This window comes from Phascolarctos cinereus, unplaced genomic scaffold, assembly GCF_003287225.1.
Source record: "Phascolarctos cinereus isolate Bilbo 61053 unplaced genomic scaffold, phaCin_HiC Scaffold_9;HRSCAF=440, whole genome shotgun sequence".
NCBI classification, from domain to species: domain Eukaryota; kingdom Metazoa; phylum Chordata; class Mammalia; order Diprotodontia; family Phascolarctidae; genus Phascolarctos; species Phascolarctos cinereus.
This window is the reverse complement of record NW_027556402.1, coordinates 255,052,801-255,067,955: the sequence shown is the minus strand read 5'-3', so window position 1 is coordinate 255,067,955 and position 15,155 is coordinate 255,052,801. Positions and strand designations below refer to the sequence as shown.

The 15,155-nt window shown below is 53.2% G+C and overlaps 1 protein-coding gene across 2 annotated transcripts; it reads right to left on the bottom strand.

The window, feature by feature from the left end:
- Positions 1-1,397: 1,397 nt before the first annotated feature.
- On the bottom strand, positions 1,398-11,280 carry STIP1 (stress induced phosphoprotein 1). Of its 2 annotated transcripts, none has more exons than XM_020968269.2 (14): positions 11,174-11,280; positions 7,522-7,731; positions 7,292-7,433; positions 7,042-7,183; positions 6,367-6,535; positions 5,336-5,462; positions 5,140-5,242; positions 4,910-5,030; positions 4,166-4,262; positions 3,926-4,050; positions 3,380-3,416; positions 2,996-3,099; positions 2,633-2,805; positions 1,398-1,923 (listed from the first exon to the last, which is right to left on the bottom strand). In XM_020968269.2, exons 1-14 carry the CDS (start codon positions 11,180-11,182, stop codon positions 1,851-1,853), a joined length of 1,632 nt encoding a protein of 543 aa, XP_020823928.1. In that variant the 5' UTR covers positions 11,183-11,280; the 3' UTR covers positions 1,398-1,850. The 2 variants fall into 2 exon arrangements, with proteins under 2 accessions (XP_020823928.1, XP_020823927.1); XM_020968268.2 differs by having other exon boundaries at positions 11,132-11,277.
- Positions 11,281-15,155: the final 3,875 nt, after the last annotated feature.

Genomic DNA, 15,155 nt, shown 5'->3' with positions numbered 1-15,155 from the left:
CCTTTGACTCAGCAATAGCACTTCCAGGGCTGTATCCCAAAGAGATCAAAGAAAAGGGGAAAAGGACCCACACGTACAAAAATATTCATAGCAGCTTTTTTTGTGATGGCAAAGAATTGGAAATTGAGGGAATGCCCACCAATTGGGGAATGGCTGAGCAAGTTGTGGTATATGAATGTGATGGAATACTACTGTGCTATAAGAAATGACGAGCAGGCTGACTTCAGAAAAACCTGGAAAGACTTGTATGGTCTGACACTGGGTGAAGTGAACAGAACCAGGAGAATGTTATACACAATAACAGACATGTTGTGTGATGATTAATATTAATAAACTTAACCCTTCCCAGCAATACAAAGATCTAAGACATCTCCAAAGGCCTCATGACGGAAAACGCTCTCCATTTCCAAAGAACGAACTATGGAGTCTGAATGCAGACGGAAACATTTTTTTTTCTTTTGTTTCCTCTTTCTGGTGGTTCCTCAATATATTGTTTTTCAATTCTTCCTCAGAACATCACTAATATGAAAATGTTTAATATGAACGTGTATGTGTATGTAGAGCCTGTACCAGACTGCACGCCTTCTTGGGGAGAGGGAGAAAAATTTAAAATTCAAAAGCTTATGGCAGTGATCGCTGATCATTTTAAAAGCTGCTTAGCACGTTGTTTGCACATAGGTGCTCTATAAATGTTAAGCTAGCGAGGTCTTCTTAACGCACTAATCAGGTGTCTACTACGTGCTGGGCATAACGCTGGGTCTGTAGGTGCAGACACACGTCCCACGGCTTAACCAAACCAGCAGGAGTAACCTCTCGGGCAGGAGTGTGGACCAGGAAGTCAGAGGTGTGCCTCTGCTTTAGCTGAGCGGGACCTCTCCTGAGGAAGCCAGGAGCCAAGGCCTGGCCATTGGGGCTCACCGGGAGGCCACCTGCCCCTTTCTCAGCAACCATGCAGCTGATGGCGGAGACACCCAGTGCCCGGAAGACAGCACGAGGAAGAGCCAGCAAGGGCCATCGCAGCTTCCTCAGCTTGGGAGGTAGCAAGCCTGGCAGTTACCAGGGAAGTTCTCTGCCTGACCCCCCCCCCCCCCCCCCCCCCCGCTGACCACCAGCAACAGCCCTTGCCCTTGGTTATGGGAGAACTCAGCTGGGACTGGCTGCCCCACTAGGACACCGAAGGATAAAGCCTCTTCCTTCTTCGAGTCACGAAGGACAACGCGCGGGGTGTCAGCTGGGTGTTCTGCTCCTCACCCGTCAGGCCACGTGTGAAGGGTGACAGCGCCCCCTAGTGACCAGGGGCCCTCTTTCCCAGCCTAGCCCAGGCCTCCAGCCTTGCAGCTCTGCCCTGAGAGGAGGCATGCACAGACCCACCGAGACAAGAGCGCACACACACACAATTGAGGCCACAGCAAGCCATAACCACGCCAACTGGCTTGATTTATTTGGAGGTGACGGGGGCGTGGATTTAACAATGAGCAGGGGCAGCTGGGGCCCAAGGGAGGGAAGGGGCTCCCTCCCCTCCCTGGACACAGCCACCGCCCCAAATAAAAAACCAAAACCAACTAAGGGGGAGGAGAGCAGCTGGGACAGCGACAGGGGAAGGGAGGCCACGGGCTCGAAGGGGCAGCAGTGAAGAGAGAGACCATGCATATGCTGGGGGAGCCCCGAGGCAGCGGCGGCTGTACAAATGAGGCGAGGAAGTCTGTGTCTTCCACATATATATGTACGTATATATGGATAAATACAGAGAGACAAGGTGTGGGTCTCTTTTTTCCCCTTCTCTGCTCCTGCCGCGGTCCCAGCTTCTCTTGCCACAGATAAGGGGGAAGGGCCGGGGGCTCAACAAGTCATCACCGAATTGCAATAAGACCCACGTCCATCAGCTTCTGGATCTTCTGGGCAATCACAGGGTTCTTTAAGTGTCTAGAAAGGAGGAAGAAGGCATGACTGCCCAGAAGCCTGGAACCCAAAGCCTGCCCTGCCCGTCCCCACTCTCCAAGGTCTGCACAGAATCAGCGTCCCCCTGGACTTCGTTTAACCCCAACTCTTCCTTCCTAAGTACTATCGGACTCTGTGCTTATCAGCGACTGTCGCCAAGCCCCAGTCAGGGCGGGGCTTGTCACACCCCTCAGCCTGGGGGAGGAGCAGGACCAGGCCTCTTCACCCAGGCTCCATCCATTTGTTGTCAAAACACTCCAACTGTCAGAGAACTGGTTTCCTTTGTAACCTGATGAATTTTCTCTGATGCCTGTAAAGGCCTTCTAATCAAAACATTACTTTAATATTTCATTTTTTCCAATTACATGTAAAAATAATTTTTAGCCTTCATTTTATTCAATTCTGAGTTCCAAATTCTCTCCCCTCCCTTTTTGAGAAAGCATGCAATTTGATAAAGGTTATACATGTGCAGTCATGCAAAACATATTTCCATATTAGTCATGTTGTGAGACAGACCAAAGGAAATAAAAAAAAAAAAAACCCAGTCTGCTTTGGTCTGTAGAATCCATCAGTTTACAGGCCCTTTTCTGACAAGGGATTGCTGGGGTTTCCCAGACTGCCCTGGGGGTCCAGGCCAGCCTGGGTAGGGCTCTAGGATGCAGACAGGTCCTTCTCCCCAGCCCTCCTGACTTACTCGCTGAGCGCCTGCGGGTCCTTCTGCATCTGCTCCAGGATGAGCCGCATGGCCGGGTCACTCATGATCTGCTGCACCTCGGGGTCAGCCATGGCTCGCCGCTTCACGTCCTCAGGGTTATCGTGACGGTTGTACTGGGACATGACACATCGCTGGTAGCCATCTGCTGCCTCCTATGTTACCAGGAAGGGGAGAGAAGGACAGGCCATCAGCATCATGGACACGTGGAGCCACCAGCACTGGCTGGCTCATCCACCACGCAGGCCTGTAGTAACAGCGGATGGGACAGTAGGGAAGGAGGAAAGAGGAAAAGGAACAGAGCCAACAGGCCGGGGCTCATGAGTGCCAGGGGCAGGCCACAACCTTACAGTTGGAGTCCAGGTCTAGGGCCTTCTGGTAGACGTCCATAGCTTTCGTATAGTCCTTCATGGCTTCGAGAGCAGCCGCTTTCCGGGTGTACCCTTTGACTGTGGGTAGAAGGAAGGCAGATGGGGCGGGGCCAAAGGCCAGACCCTAAGGACACCCCTCCGGATGTGAAGCTCCCTACGTGAGCACCCCCCCCCACTGAGGCGGAGGGAGGAGGGAAGGACGTGATGACTCCCCCTCGTGCCATGCTGTGCCAGGGCTGGGGCACAAGCTGTCTCTAGCCTTGGCAGTTTATCTTTCAAGAGGAGCAAAGATATAACAAAGAAACAAGACAGGGACTGACCCGAGACCTCCCCCAAATGCAGCGGGAGCAGTACTCACTGAAGGATGGCTCCAGCTGGATGCATTCCTCACAGTCCTAAAGGGAGAAGGCCAAGGTGAAGGTAAGGACCAGCCTTACCGCCCCTAATGCCTCCCAGTGCAGGTCATACCAACTATATGACCTCACGGCCACGGGCTTCAGCTACTCTATCCGCGAGATCGGAATGCGCCCCACACCTGCCTCTGGGCCTGCCCCACGTGAGAGCAGTGGCTGCAGGGTCTCCCTGTCCTAGTCGGCAGGGTGGGCACGGAAAAAGGCCCTTCCCCTCACCAGAGAGATGAGGTGTTTGGTCTCGCCTTGTGCCTGTCGGCCTCCGTGGAGCCAGTAGAGAAAAGCATCTTCCGCGTTGTAGAACACAATGGAAGAGAGTGAGAGGCCGCCTGAGCATGCCTGGCACGTTTCAGATAAAGGGACACGATCGAGGATAACAGGCCTGCTCAGGCTATGTGTGCATGAGCCCCAAGGCATTCAAGTGGGGCGGAAAAGGGAAGGTTTTTGCTCCCCCTATGCGTTCTCCTCCCTCTCACACCCCCCCGACCCCTGACCTTGAGCGCCAGCTGGAACTCCAACAGCTTGGTGTAACAGGCTGCGCGGTTGCTATACAGCTTGGCATCCTTCGGGTTCCTTCTGATGGCTTCTGTATAATGCTTCATGGCCTGAGGATAGTCCCCTGGGGGAGAGGGGACAACCTCACGGCCTCTGCCACGGAGCCAGGAAGACCCTGGCGACTCCCCTCCCCACCGCCAGCCTCGGTTTCCTCTGTCGCCACCCCCGGCCCCGCATACCTTTCTGGAAACACTCGTTGCCTCTGTTCTTCTCCTCCAAGGCCAGGTCTGGGTTGATGTAAGCTAGCCTCTCCTGCTCCTTTAGGATTTTCTCAGCCTGAGGGAAGAAGCCCAAGTGGGTGTTGGAACTAGAACCCTAAACCCTCCTGATAGCCAAAGTTGTGCTAATGACGCAACACTGAGCCCTGGTATCAAAGGAAAGCTGGTTAGGTTTGGTCTTCGTTACTCGTCCCCCCAACCTATAAGCAACACAGTCTGACACTCCAATGAGGTTTTGATTCTGAAAAATCATAGCACAAAATTTAACTGACAGCGGGCAGAAAACCAAGCACATTTTGCTGTAAGAGGATTAATATTGGCATAACTGGAACTCGAAGGCTGGGACTACGCCATAGGTGCTGAAGGCTGCATTCAAGGCCCCTGTCCACATGGCTGTAGTTAAAGCCGTCACCGTGTGCCAAGGGGTGATTGAGGTCCCCCCAAGACCCATCCAGGGGCAGCTAGGTGTTGCAATGGATAGAGCTCTGGCCCTGGAGTCAGGAGGACCTGAGTTCAAATCCGGTCTCAGACACTTGACACTTACTAGCTGTGTGACCCTGGGCAAGTCACTTAACCCCCCAACCCCCCCCAAAGACCCATCCAGTTTCTACTTAGCTATTTTTTGGTGAAATGGAATAGGGTGGGAAAGAAGTCCTTCCACACAGACAGAAATCAGGGAGAACACGGCGCCTTCCTGCCACTGACCTGCTGGCATTTCTTGAGGACGTCTGGGGTTCTGTGCTCAGCCAGGGACTTGTTGTAGAAGTGGATGGCCTCCTTGTATTTCTCCTCTTTGAAATACGAGTTGCCGATTCGGGCATAAGCCCTGGGAAGGGGAAGCATGGGGCGGCTCAGCCGACCTCCGTCCCTTCAGAAGGCCTCCCCCCCCCACCCACCCCATGCCCAGTTCCCAGCCAGGGCTGGGGGTCACTCACTTTGCAATTTGCCGATAGTCCTCCCGATTCTCTCTCCCCACCTCGATGGCCTTCTCGCAGAGCTCTCGGCACTTACTGTAGTCGCCCTGTTCGAAGTACGCCGCTGCCAAGACAGAAGGGTCAGGCTGTGGCTGAGGCAGGCCTGCCCGCCCTCCCAGGGCCCAGCGCTCTTCCAGGCTGCAGCCCAGGCACTCACCTGCCTGGTTGGTGATGTAGGTCATGTTCGTAGGGTCCAAGTCCCTGGCTCGATCGTAATGCTTCAGGGCCGTGGCAAAATCTTTCTTCTTGTACGCATCATTCCCCAGCTCTTTTTCTTTTAGAGCCTAGAGGAGAGTGAAAAAGAAGAAAGAACAAACTAAGGACCATCGGATGAGCAGAGAAAGGCCCCCAAGCCAGGCGCGAGCAGGTTCAGATGCCTCGAGGGCAGCCCCCCTCCTGCTAGAGGACAAGGATACCTCCTCCCACCTACTCTGTAGATCCCATCGAGAAAACAGAGGGAGCGCAAAGCCGGCCGCTCCTCACGCACCCTCCACTTAGTTTGGGACAGCGGTTTTATTTCTGGCTGCTGGCCACCCACACTGCCACAGGATTCTGCTTGTCAGGGAACAATGATGGAGGGGGTGGTGGGAGGGCTCGGAAAAAGGACTCCAAGCCCTGGCAGGAGGGATCAGCTACGCCTAGGGGGCTGTCACCTCGGCTCTGAGACACCCCAATGCGGCCCACGCGTGGCCTTCGTGCCGGGTGCTACGCTTGGGAGCAGCCGGTCGGCTGTTACCGCCAGCAGGGAAACAATGAGGTGTCCCGGCCCACACCGAGTGCGGAAGATGCTGCTGTGAAGCACAAGACTCGTGCCACGCTCGCTCTCTGTGCCCAAAACTGCTTGAGATGAGTTTTAAAGGCAACATGCAGAGCAGTCTTACAACTTTCTTCCTGACCGAGGCAGGGATCACATTCCTGCCCAGTGGTCACACCCAACAGGGGCAAAACGCCAGTGACCACGGAGAGCTGTTGAGTGCCTCAGTGTAACCATCCTCACGAGGGACAACCACCCCAGAGGGCCCTCAATCTGTCGGGAACACCCTATGCACCAAGCCATTCACTTGCTTTAAAGCAAACAACAGTGCCCCTTCTCGATGTGCCTGGGGGGCCCACTCTGAAAACAGAGCCCTCTGCTACACACTCGTCAGAGTTGCCAGCTGAGGGGACGACGGTCAGGGAAGCCCATACCTGCTTTTTGTTCTCAGGGAGATCTTCCTCCATGGGCTCGGGCTTGGCCTCCTTCTTGGGGGGAGGGGGTGGTGGTGGGGATACCACCTCCTCCTCCTCATCCATGCTGCCCAAATCCACACCAAGAAGCACGCTCAGTGTGGTCATAACACGGGGGTCCTGCAACTTCCTGGAACGTGGGCCGTATAGAAGAATGGCCATTGATGTCCCCCAGGGACCCACAGCTCAGACCTCTTGCTGAGCCATGTCTGTTGTTAAAGTCACCTCCCACTCCCAGGAGTCCCTGGTTCCTCTTCCATCCCCACATGTCCTCAGAGAAACACCAGCTTTCAGACTAGTCCGAGGGAAGGCAGAGGCATGCCAGACAGAGCTGGCCTTGGGATCGGATCCCGCCTTTAACAGCAAGTTAGGGGCATAACCACGGACAAGACCCTCAACCTTGGTGTCCCCAGGAAGTTGGAAAGCTACAATTTAAAGGAGCTGCCAATCGGCTTCAGGAGAAACCAGTGAATTGGCTCTTCACCAGGACCAAAAGCTGAAAGGAAAGAGAGTCTAAAACGGAAGCCTGGGTGGGGGGAAGCTGTCGAGGGCCTGATGGGTTCCTCTCTCACTGTGGACACATGAACTGGACAGCCTTTCTCAAAGGGGGGGGTGGGCAAAGATGCCCCCACTTACGTGCCCAAATCTGAGGGTTTGTTTCGGAGCTGCTCAATCAGCTCCTTGTAACTGGGGTCATTCAGCAGGGCCCTTGTCCGAGGGTCGTTCTCCAACTTCTGATACAAGTGGGGGGTGTTGAAAGGGTTCATGAACTTCCTCTCTGCACCAGACATAACAACAAAGCCGGTCACTCTCTGTTACAAAGGGTCCCCCAGGGAGGCCTTGGATGCATGAGGACAAGGGGGAAAGAACAGCCTGTGACACCCACCAGCCAGCCGGGCCTCCATGTTCTGCAGCCCCTCCTTGAGCTGGGAGTTGCTGGCTTCATGCTTCAGACCCTCCTCGTAGGTCCGCTTAGCTTCTTCAAACCGGTTTAAGAACTCAAGAGCGGCCGCCTTCCGGGAGTATCCCTGAAACGTCGGAGGACACTCTTGGTGAGAATGTGGATACCGCTTGTGGGGCTGGCAGCCGCCTCCGGGAGGCTCTTCCCCAGCTCACCTTGCCCCACTCTGGCTTCAAGTCCACAGTCTTGCAGCCATCCTCATAGGCCTTCTGGTAGTCTCCCTTCTTCGCATAGGCGGCAGAACGGTTGCTGTAGAGCACATGGTTCTGGGGGTCCAGCTTGATGGCTTCCGAGTAGCACCTCAGGGCATCGTCAATGTTGCCGGCACTCAGGGCCTTGTTGCCCTTCTCTTTCAGCTCGTTCACCTGAGAAAGGGACGAGGTAAGAGGCGACTCACCAGGGCAAAGTCCTCTGCCACTATCTCTTCACTCCCGCACGTGGGGGAATACTGGTTTTGAGCCACCATGCACACGACCGAGGCATGTGTCTGGAGCTTTTCTGGCCTTTCAGAGAGAAACCTGTCGCCCCAATGGAACTCCCCCTTCCTTGACAAGTTTAGAAAAACACAGTCCTCAATGTTTGCAGAATTGAACACACACACCCCCACCTCACTGAAACCTCAGGACAATGCTGTCAAGTACTACAGGCATGAATCCCACTTCACAGAGGACCACAGGCTTGTCTGGTCACAGAGCTAAGTCTGAGGCTGGATTCACACCCAGATCTCTCTGAATTTCAAGTCCAAAACACTTTCTATGACTCCACTTGAACCACCATCTAAAATGGACTGCCTCTTTCTATGCCAAAACACAGAAAGAGAACGGACAACAGCATATAGAAGCTCCCTCACAGGCTGGAACAGCTTATTTTATGTGAAAATTTCCCACTCCCCACTGAATCAATAGATCTAAAATGTTCAGGCACAGAAATAAGCTGGAAAGTCAGACTGCTATGGGATTGACCTATGGATTAACCTGGGAAAAAAGGGGAGTTTTGATTTGTCACATGTTTCCCAAGAGCCCAACAGAGGGATTAACTCTCTTGACTCCCTTGGAGCAGGAACTGGTTGGCAAAGAAAGTATGCTGACATGTTGTTCTGTTATGGTGACTTGGTTGGATTTCTGGAAAACTAGGAAAGGCTTCCTACTTCTGGAAGTGAAGAGATGCCATTTCCTTGGCATGGTTAGACCGTGTTCCTGGGTCTAATAAGAACCCTCCCCTCACTGAGGTGGTCATGAGTCATCCATAGGACAGGCAAACACTTTTCCCCTAAGTGGAGAAGGGATGGGGAGGGGGAAGGGGGAGCACCCTAAGATCACTTTGGGAGATTAAAATAAAACCTGCCCCCTGTTCAGCATAATTCAGCCAAATCTATGACTCATGTTTTAACCTCCAGTTGAAGTAAACGTAGGAGGAACAAACATGAGGGAGGGTCTATGTAACCACTTCAGGACATCCCTCACACCACCAGACAAGGGCCTTAAGGGGAAAAACTGGCTGCTTCTCACATGTGGGTGCTGAGGTGAGGAACCTCCAACAAGTAAAGGGTTATCCCTGATTAAAAAGTACCCCCCATCTGTACTAATTATCTCATCCTTTAAAATATAGTCTATATAAAGCTCAAACCCAGCCATCCACATCCTTAGTATGAACACTACAAACAAGAATATTGCCAAGTGCTGCCTTTCCATTGTACCTCCTGGTGTTTGGGGTAGGGAGGGAGGGAGCTGCAGTTTAGGCACAGGTGGGACCGAATGGGCATTTCTAACTGGGAGATTCTGAACTCTGGTGGGGGAGGCTGGAGGGAGAATTCCCACTCGGCAGGTGAGTTTGGGCCAGTCAAGAAATAAAAAAAGCATGTTGGGGTTTGGGCAATTACCCAGTGGGATTACAGAAGGAGCTCAAGTGGAATAGTCTGACCTGGCTAGTGCTACAAATGCGATGTAACTTAAAAGATGGGACCTTCAAGATGTGAGTTCCCCTCTCCCTAATGTTCCAGCTTGTGGTGTCCAAATGTTTCTTGCAGCTCACAGAGGCTCATAATCATAACATGAGTGAGGGGATTATTCAAGGGTAATAAAAGAGCCAGACAACACACAAACCTACGAGGCACTGAGGGTGAGGCTATTCTCAAACCTGGGATCAAGAGAAAGGGTATATACTAAGAAGGCCTGGACCCTAGTCCTCACCCAAGTGGGTCATTGGACAAATCCCTTTCTCAGCCTCAGTTTCCTCTTCTGTAAAACAATCATGGGTTGGGGAGGAACACTAGATGATATCTAAGGGCTAGAAATCTATGGTTCCAAGACGAGGTTTGCAGATCACTGTACTTAAGGCTAGTTTCCTCACAGATGGGCAGTTGTTGGTTCTTAAATCCTACTGGACTACTCTGTCCTTGATGGAACCTGGGAGGTCCTCACGGAGGGAGGGACTCTCCAATTTTACTGTTTCTTCTTCCCCCCATGTTTTTTTTCTGAACTCAGAAGCCAGAGTTTTTCTCCTGGGGCTGGCTCAGCTCGTGAGAGTGAGCCAGAAAGCTGAGTGGTGATGCCCCTATAATAACAGAGGAGCTCGGCTTTCTCCTCCTAGAGACAGACTGGCTAGCTTTGCTCCCCAGACCAGGGAGGGCCCAGATCACCGAGAGCCAGCCCGCCTCAAAGTCACTGACAGCAGAGCAGTCTGTGAGCAAAGGAACCAGAACCCAGGCTCATCCTTTCTATTTTGCCATCACCGTACCTTTGATGAACACTAAAACTTAGTGAGCAGCGCTCGGAAAAAATGGAAGGGAGAGCCGGAAAGTTGAAAAAAGGAGGAGACTGGTTTGGGAACGGTTCTGAATCCAAGCACCAGCCCCTAGTCCTGAGCACTTCCCAGCCCCTCCTCTTTCTGGTGCCCCCCACATTCATTCTTTACGGGGTGATCACCTCACTTTCCCCAGCCCCAACTTTTGAAACAATCCCACCTCTCAAAGCCTTTGGGCCCAAGAGGCCCCCCCCCCAACCAAGCCCCTGGACCAAGCCTCATGAAAACACTGGTTTGCTTAAGACTTAAAGCCTCCAAAAGACATGGCTACACCCCCCTTCCCTAGCACCTCTACCAAGAAGCCCCCCCCCGGAACAGAAAAGGGCATTTCTGGGAAACTCAGAGCCCCCCCCACTCACTAATTCACTTTGCCCCCCCACTTTGCATTCAAGCAAACCTCTCCCGCCCTTCACTCCATCACAATTTCAGACCCCAATTTCTCCCACATTTACCCCCCCCATGATTATCACAGAAGGCCCCTCCCCTCTATCCATCCCCAGCCGGCCTGCCCTCCCTCGGACCATTTCCCGACCCCGGAGTCCGACCCTGCCTCTGACTCCCCACTTACTTCCTATCTCTTGCCCCGGCTCCTCAGGGACCTCGGACGTCCCCCCCGCAAACCTCACAGGTCTCTCTGCCTCGGACGGGCCCAAAGACCCCCCCCCTTTGAAGAAGGCTCGCCCTTCCTCCAGACCCTGCCCCTCCCCCACCACAACTCCCCCATCCCAGACCTTGCCCCTCCCCCTCTTAGCCCCCCCATCCTTCCCTCTTCCCGGGTCCCGTCCCCCTCCCCTCAGGCCCAATCTGCTCTCGGCGCCCCAGTAACCACCCTCTGCCCCCGGCCCGACCCCGCCGCCCCTCCCTGGGCCCCGGGCGCTCCCCCCCCACCCCGGTCCGGGCTGAGGCCGCGGGGAGGTTACCTCAACGGCGCCGCGGGCCCCGCCGCTCCCCCTCCCGGCTCACCCGCCTTCCCTGCTCGCTCGCCGTCTGCCGGCCGCCCCTCACCTGCTCCATGGCCCGAGCCGGAGCCGAGGCTGCCGCAAATACGTCCGCCCGCCCGCTCGCGCCCAGCTCCCAGCCGCACGCGCCGCCTTCTGGAACCTACTAGAAGCTGCCGGGACTCCCGGCTCCCGCCCCTTCGTAGCCGCCCCATTGGTGGAGTCTTCCCTCTGAGCCCCGCCTCCTCTCGCACTTAGAGGCTGACTCCCCCGCCACTCATGAGCACCTCCCTTTCATTGGACGGCGGACGGCGATTCGCTCTGCCCTTAGCCTTTTCTTCCTCGCCATTGGGCTTTCCTTGGCACGGCCCGCCCCAGAGCCTGCTTGACGACTGGCCGAGGGCCGGCCTTCTGCTATGCTCATTGGTTGGTGGGAGCGCCGGTCTGGTCGGCGCTGGCCGCACCCATTGGTCCACTTCCTTCTGGAAATTTCCACCTTTCCCATTGGGCTGACGGGCACGTTGACGCCAGAGCCATCGATGAGGAGCGATTCTATTGGGCGCAGGGTCTCCAAGCGCTTCTGTGTGATAGGTCGCCCCTGCTGCCACTCGAGTTGACTGTTGCCCCGGCCTTGGCCCTTCCCCGTCCCCTTAACCCGTGGGGGGTTCCTAGTCCGGCCCGGCGGGCCGCGCTCTCTTCCAGCAGCGTGGGCGCCACCCTGGGGTATCACCTCAAGCGTCTACCTCGTGCACTTTGCCCTCTCAAACTGCGACCGGGGCCAGGGGTCCCTGGGGGTGGGACCGGCCTCGGTTTTCCTATCAGTGAAATGGGTTGCGGGATCTCCACTCCTCCAGAATGTGGTGAGGGCCTGACTGAGAGCTCTGCATTGGAGGTGGAGTGCTGGGGAAAGAACTAAGTTCACCTCCGACTGCCTCAGTTTCCATCAGCTATAAAATGGGAATCATAATAGCACCTACCTGGCATCCATAATAATTAAGCACAGTACCTGGTACACAGTAGGTGCTTAATAAATGCTTATTTCTTTCCTATTGGAAGCAACTGGCTATTTCTGCCTCTAGCCCCAGCTTCCCATCTGTAACATAGGAAGATAGCTACGACAAGGTTGCTGAGTGGGATCCACTGAGATTCAGTTTCCCCATTTGTAAAATGAGGATAGCAGTCCCCTGCCTCAGATGAGGATGGGAGCTAGACCCCAAAAAGGAAAACCCCTGGATTTTTGAACATGGACAGATCTCTGGAGTTTGCCTGAGGCCGTAATCCCATCAACTGGCCTTTCACAGTGGCTACACCCAATCTCCCAACTCTGTTGCCCTTAAGCTAGCCTAGCCCTCCATTGTCTTACCCCTTCCCACCCTTCGTTTCAGCTAGGCACCATTCTCCCTTGGCCACATGGTCCAGGTCCCTGGCATTCTATTACCTCTTAGGCTACCTGGCTGCTCCTAGATCCCTCCCACAGTCTTTCTGTATGTAAGATCTGTCTTATCTCCATTAAACTGCTCAGATTCTTAAAATCTAGCCAATACCATAGACTCTTAGATTCCTCAGCAGTCTGGCTAATATGGTGGATTTTTAATAAACCTTGTCTTTGGCTGAAAGAAGGCTCGGGCCAAATTCTTTCGGACAGGACCGGGTGTTGTGATCTTGGGGTCCCAGCAGCTCTAGACCTCATCATGTCAAGGGTGCTGAGTGAGAAACACTGGGATAAACCTTCCAAGCACTCAAGCACTACATGGATGTGAGCTATTACTAGGTCACTGACCCTCTAGGGGACAGAGGGGACAGTGGTACCCAAAGATGGATTAGCAGGCATTTTGGGGAAGAGGAGGTGAGGATGGGTGCAGGCTGAGAGCTGGAAAGGGGCCTTGGAAGCCACTTTAGGCCATCCCCCTCATTTTACAGGTGAGGAAACTGAGGCCAGGAGAAGTGGCCAGATCTGCCTTTGGACACCCAGGTAGTGAAAGGAGCAGAGCTGAGGTTTCAGCCCAGCGCTCTTTCCAGGGCTTCACATACTGCCCCAAGATCTGAGTTCGAATCCTGAAGCCACCAATGATCAAATAACCGCGGCAGTCACGGCCTGGGTTCCCTTACTTGTCAAACAGAGATAACAACATTTGCACCATCAAATAACAGCTTCCATGGGGAGCTTTTGCTGATATTAGGGTCCTCAAATCTGATTCTGACCGAGGGTTCTTAACCTCTTCTGTGTCTGGGACTCCTGGGAAAACCTGGAGATCCCTTTGCAGAATCAGGTTTTCAAATGCATCAGAGCAAATACATAGGATTGCAAAGAGGGCCAGCTATATTGGAATAAATTGGTCAAAATATTAGCAAGCTTGGGCCCAGACCCCAGACCCCACACAGAGAGAGCTATATGCATGTAATACTACATGTTAAATATAACATTGCTAGTATAATAGAATTGTATGACATATACACAGAGTAGCCAACCTGCATGAGTGGAGGAGTCTTCCACACCACGAGGTCCCTGTATGAGCAAAATAGCATGACCATTTATTATTTTTTCTAGGTAAGTAACAATCATTTTATTAATTATGGCTATTTGATAATTAATAATAGTAATTTGGCTGTCTTTCCTAAACCAAAGATTGACCATTTATTATTAAATATGGAATAGTTGCAAAGCCTGGCCCACAGTAGGCACTCTATAAATGCCGGCTATCATTATTATCATTAAGTTGCCTATGTAAGGGCACAGCTTCAATGCTTGTCCTCTGGGGTGCTTTATAAAACACTCTGGTAACACAGTAAGAGAGATGGAATACATCTATGTAGTCTATATAATACAGTCTTAGTGCTAATTAAGCAATATGACAGTCCCTCATTTTCCTGGGAGCCTCTGCCCTCAGGGATCTTACATTCTCTTGGGGAAGATCACTTGTACATAAATAAATGAACACAAATGAAGGTATACACAGGGTTAATCATGAGGGGTGGGGGTGGGGTAGTGGTGGGGAGGGAGCAGAAAGGGCCTCACATAGAAAACTGCCTGAGCAGTTTTGAAGAAAGCAAGGGATTTTAAGAAGTGGAGATGAGGAGGGATGGCATCCCAGGGCAGGGGGTACAGCCAAGGTAAAGACATGAGGTGGGAGATTACTGTGTAAAAGAACAGCAAGAAGGCTGGCCACACTATATGGAAAAGGAAATACCATTTAATCAGGCAGGAAACTAGATTGGACAAGATGACTGAGTTACCTTCCAGCTCTGAGGTCCTGTGATCCCCCTCTCTTATAAGTCAGACCCAGCTACAACTCACTCCTCTCATCTGTGGGCTCCTAACTGGCCATCCTGCCTCCAGTCTCTCCTCTCTCTCTCTCTCCAATCCATCCTTCACACAGCAGACTGTGCTCCAAATACAGTAGGAGCTTAATTAATGCTTGATGCTTGACAGGCTGACTGAGCCATTTGCTGCATACTTTTCAATATGCATGGGAAGTTTGGGACCCACCTCTCAGACTGGAAGATAAAGAAATTCACCCTGAATTTTCTCCTCTTCTAAGAGCTGAGCCCTGAGGGAAGGACAGTTTCTTCCCTGAAATGTCTCAGATTCGTACCTTCAAAACCAGACCAAACCATCTGAGCCTTTTATTCAAAGCTGGCCTTGGAGGAGCCATCCCAGACACTCAGCGTAGTCAATAACGTGGTCAATATCTATTGAACTTTCAGTTCTCTATCGTCTGTTCCCTGGTCCTCCTGGGCACAGATCCAGCCTGGGGGCTCTGCTGCCCTTCTCTGTCACCTCCCCGGTCCATCTCAACCTCGACGCTGTCAGCCTAGGACAGGGACAAAAAGATGGCGATTTAGGATGATGTCTGTGGATGCTTAGCCAGCCTCCTCTTCCTCCTCTTCAGGTCCCTTTCCCCTCACTCCCCACAGGTACTCCTTGGTCCAGTGACCCAGGCCTTGGGGCTGTCCCTCCCACTCTCTCTCCCAGCATCCTCTCTGGCTGCCACCAGCCTGCAACCCTGTCCCTCCTCCACTCCCACTACTCCCCAGCTTCCTTAAGGCCC